This window comes from Acanthamoeba castellanii (assembly GCF_000313135.1).
Source record: "Acanthamoeba castellanii str. Neff unplaced genomic scaffold scf7180000084777, whole genome shotgun sequence".
Classification (NCBI taxonomy): domain Eukaryota; phylum Discosea; order Longamoebia; family Acanthamoebidae; genus Acanthamoeba; species Acanthamoeba castellanii.
The window spans coordinates 1068169-1072297 of NW_004457712.1; the positions used below are offsets into that span (position 1 = coordinate 1068169).

Sequence of the window (4129 nt, forward strand, 5' to 3'; positions counted from 1 at the left end):
GGCCAAGACCACATACGCCAACGGTACCGTTGTGTGTCGTGTGTGTGCGTGTGTACAGATCTCAAGGGAGCATCTGCCAATCTCCAAGAGCCAAGACTCGCGGTGTCTGTGTCGTGTGTGTGTGTGTTATTGCTTGGAGGTGGATGTACTGACATCTACGAGATGGCAACGTACACAGAGCTCACCAAGGACCCAATCATTGACACACACCTGTCGGAGCTTGAGGACACACTGCTCGAGCAGAACTTGTGCCGCATCATCGAGCCCTTCTCGTGCGTCGAAATCGCCCACGTGGCCAAGATCATCGACCTCCCCATCCACAGCGTGGAGAAGAAGTACGTGGCGCACAGAATCGTCTTTTCCCTCGAAAGCTCCACCCCACCCCACCCCACCCCGGGCACAACCATCAATGAAACGTCTAACTCGGATGGGATGCACGTGCGTGCTGCCTGCATGCAGGCTGTCTCAGATGATTTTGGATAAGAAGCTGCTCGGTGTGCTCGACCAGGGCGCCGGCACGCTCCTCATCTTCGACGAGCCGACCGCTGACGTACGTTCACCGTCCCCCCCCCACCGGTCTTCGTGGGCTGTTGATGGGTAGGCAGAACAGCGCGTGTTAAGTAAGTCTGTAATAATGCCTGATGTTCTGTGTGTGTGTGTGTGTGTGTGTTGCCTCCTCACCGGGGTGTTCGATGGTGTGCGTGGCGTGCTGCTGTAGCGCACGTATCCCGCGGCGTTGGAGACGGTGCAGGGTATGAACAAGGTTGTGGACAGCCTCTTCGAGAAGTGGGCCAAGGTGGGCGCCGACTTTGTATAAAACAGCTGCCTCCTCCTCCCCACTCCCTTTCCAGCTGTACACGACATCTTCTTCAGCTTCCCTCGGGCAAGACGCCGGCCCTCTGCCGAACATTTTTATTTTCTTATTTTTCTCTTTTTCTTTCAAAAGGGAAAGAACCTGTTCTGCGGCCCACAAAGCGTTGAGGCCAAAACAGCACTCCGTGCTGGGCACTGCTCGTGTTGCGCACATTCAATGGATTCGCCATCTTTTCTTTCGCGAGTGCGGGCTTGGGTCACATCCCCGACGACGACGGGAAAGCGTAAATTGATTGATCGACAGCTAACAGCGGAAGATGAAGAGGGGCTCAGCTTGCGAAGACCCTGCAAACGTCGCCACATTCCCGCCGAGGATATGCTGGAGTACGCTACTTCCCGCCATTTTGTGATTTCGGGAAGGAGAAGCCCTTTTCTCATCGCTTGGTGGCTGGCTGTACAGTGGTCCCGAGCAATTGCAGCGGCTACACACATTCGGCATCTCTCCTCCCACTACTACATCATCAACTGCCGCACTCACCACGCCTACCAGTCGCATTGCCACCTTCTTGACGCCCTTGATCAAGCAGGTACTTGTGCCTAACGGACGGGCCTTGGCGTCGGCCCTCTTCGCCGTCTACGGCGACATCGAAACCTCCTCTACCCCCTCTTACTCCACCGCCACCTCCTCTTCTTGTGCCACCGCTCCCCCCACGCCGCCACTGCCAACCGTCCGGCAACCGGCGAGCGCGCCGCCGTCGCCGCCCTCCTCGACCTCGCCCTCCTCGCCGCCCGACACCGACTCCAGCCAGTACACCTACATCGACCTCACCAACGATGACTACGACTACGACGACAATCGCGGCGCCCAGCAGGCCTTGCACGACGGCAGCCTCCAGCTGGGAGAGCACTATCAGGCACACGAGGACGACGACACAGAGTGGGCCGAGGAGGAGCAGGAGCAGGAGGAGAGCAGCGAGGAGGCGGCGCGCAGGCTCGAACAGGAGCGGTCGGTCGCCGAGCGCGAATGGCGGGAGGGTCCGCTAGCCGCCGCCCTGCGCGAGGCTGCCCTCGCCCCTCCCACTTTGTCCTCGCGACCGCGCGCCCCCGACCTCCTCTACGATATGGTGCGTAGGGCGTCTATTCCCTTCCCCACCCGCCAAAGCTGTCGTGTTGCGTGCTCTTCTCTTCTCTTCTCGTCTCTCTCTCTCCTCCCCCCTGCCTCTGTTGACCCCTTCTTTTGGTGGTTCTTCGCACGCAGCGGCGGTTCGAGGAGCGGGAGGCGTTTAGGGACGCACTGCGGGTGAACCGCCGTGGCCGACGCACCGACCGCCGCGACCACAGCCTGCCGTCCACATCGACATCGACATCGACATCGTCGATCCTGGATTCGATCGTGGCAGACCGGCTGCGGAGGTCACCGCCGCCCGACCTCCGACAGACAGCGAGGCGGCGCTCGCAGCACTCCTTCTCCTTCTCCTGTGATCACCACCACCAGGAGGAGGAGGAGGAGCCGAAAGAGGAGCCTGAGGCAGCCGATGACGGTGAAGCCGAGCAGGACGAGCTTTCATTCCCGTCCTCAGGGAGAGGCGGCCGCACGACGTTCGAGCACGAACGCCTCTTCTGGACGTCCCTGGCCATATGCGAGAGTCGCAAGCGAGTGCACGATCACAACAGCGCTGACTGGTACACCCCACCGCACCACCGCCGCACACGGCACGACACGCGCAGGCACGTCAAACTGACCCGGGAGGGGCGATTACTCGACCGGTGCATGCACAGGTTGGCGGCGATCAACAAATCGCGTGCCGAGCTGGAGAATGAGCATTCGGCATTTGAGCGCGCGTTCGTCAGGCTGCGGCTAAAGGAGCAGCGGCGGCGCCTGAAGAAGGCGCGGGCGAAGTGGCTCGCCGACGACCGACGCCCGTTCACGCTCGAGGAGAAGGCTCTCACATCGCGCGTGCTCCGAGGCCGCGCCGCCGAGGTGCTCGTGACGGGCTTCAACACGGAGCTCACCCGCCAGGATCTCCAGCGTCTGCGCGACACCGAGTGGCTCAACGACGAGGTCATCAACTTCTATCTCAGCCTCCTCAAGCAGCGCTCTGACGACCGCCTCAAGAAGGCCGATGCGCAGCAGGCCGCCGCCGGGGAGGCGTGGCCGCGGGTGCACTTCCTCAACACGTTCTTCTACCCGCTGCTGTCGGACAAGGGCGGCTACAACTACGCGCGCGTCCAGAAGTGGACCCGGCGCATCGACCTCTTCGCCATGGACCGCGTCGTCGTGCCCATCCACCTTGGCAACCACTGGTGCCTCGCCGTCATCAACCTCCAGGACCGGTACACGCAACAGCACAGCACACCCACACGAGTCCGCACGCACGTGCTCGTGTGCCGCGCGCGCTTGCTGACAGACACAACACGACACCACCAACGCAACAGACGGTTCGAGTACTACGACTCGCTGGGGTCGTCAAACCGCGAGTGCCTGCAGCGGCTGCGGCGGTACCTGCAGGACGAGGCGCGGGACAAGAAGAAGATCGAGCTCGACCTGGCGGATTGGGGCGACCACCAGCCCAAGGACATCCCCCTCCAGAAGAACGGCTACGACTGCGGTGTGTTCGCCTGCAAGTTCGCTGAGTGCATCGCCTCTGGCCGTCCCTTCTACTTCTCCCAGGTTTTTTTTTGCTTGTCCGCCTCCCTCCAATGTGCGCCACCGAAGCTGACTCTATGTGTCACACGCACACCTGCTACAGGTGGACATGCCCATCTACCGAAAGCGGATGATGGTGAGCATCCTCACCAAGACTCTCACCTAACCCATTGTACGCATGTAGCTGTGTAATTGGGCTAAATCATTTCCCCACTTTTATTGTACATTTTCGCTTCGGAGTTGGCGGTACGCAATATATAAATCGTTATAAAAAACAAAAAACAAAACATAATGGTGCAATAGCCAAGGACATGAGGGGATGAGTCGCCGGTCGCGATGTCCGCGGATGATTGCGATGTCCGCGGGAGGTCGCGATTATCGCGGATGTCCGGGATGTCCGCGGAGGTCGCGATTATCCGCGGGAGGTCGCGATGTCCGCGGGAGATCGCGATGTCCGCGAAAACAAGCCATCCCCACAAGCAGGTGGGGCGTGGCCTTGCCAAAACGGCTTTGAAATGCCCTAAAAACGAGTTGCTGCCGATAAAAACAGGGAGGACTTGTTACGCGTGCAATTCGTTTTACTAGTTTCGGTTGCATCCCCTCAGCGCGTAGCTCTCGCGTAGCTCGCGCGCAGCTCCCATGCAGCTCGCGCGTAGCTCGCACATAGCT

General features: G+C 60.3%; 2 protein-coding genes across 2 annotated transcripts in view; both read left to right on the forward strand.

Moving 5' to 3' along the window:
- ACA1_294920 (PCI domain containing protein) overlaps positions 1 to 817 on the forward strand; it is a gene marked incomplete at both ends in the record, with an annotated part of 990 nt that extends 173 nt beyond the window's left edge. Inside the window, 4 exons of the mRNA XM_004368135.1 lie at positions 59 to 102; positions 140 to 335; positions 460 to 550; positions 719 to 817. Of these exons, the coding sequence (XP_004368192.1) occupies positions 59 to 102; positions 140 to 335; positions 460 to 550; positions 719 to 817 (430 nt within the window). The remainder of the gene's footprint in view (positions 1 to 58; positions 103 to 139; positions 336 to 459; positions 551 to 718) is intronic.
- Positions 818 to 1130: 313 nt separating this feature from the next.
- ACA1_294930 (Ulp1 protease family, Cterminal catalytic domain containing protein) lies at positions 1131 to 3626 on the forward strand (the record flags this gene model as incomplete). The annotated part of the gene is given in 7 exon segments (XM_004368136.1): positions 1131 to 1166; positions 1401 to 1937; positions 2072 to 2496; positions 2542 to 2580; positions 2593 to 3147; positions 3250 to 3484; positions 3564 to 3626. The coding sequence occupies 7 exon segments, from the start codon at positions 1131 to 1133 to the stop codon at positions 3624 to 3626; spliced, it is 1890 nt and encodes a 629-aa protein (XP_004368193.1).
- Positions 3627 to 4129: the final 503 nt, after the last annotated feature.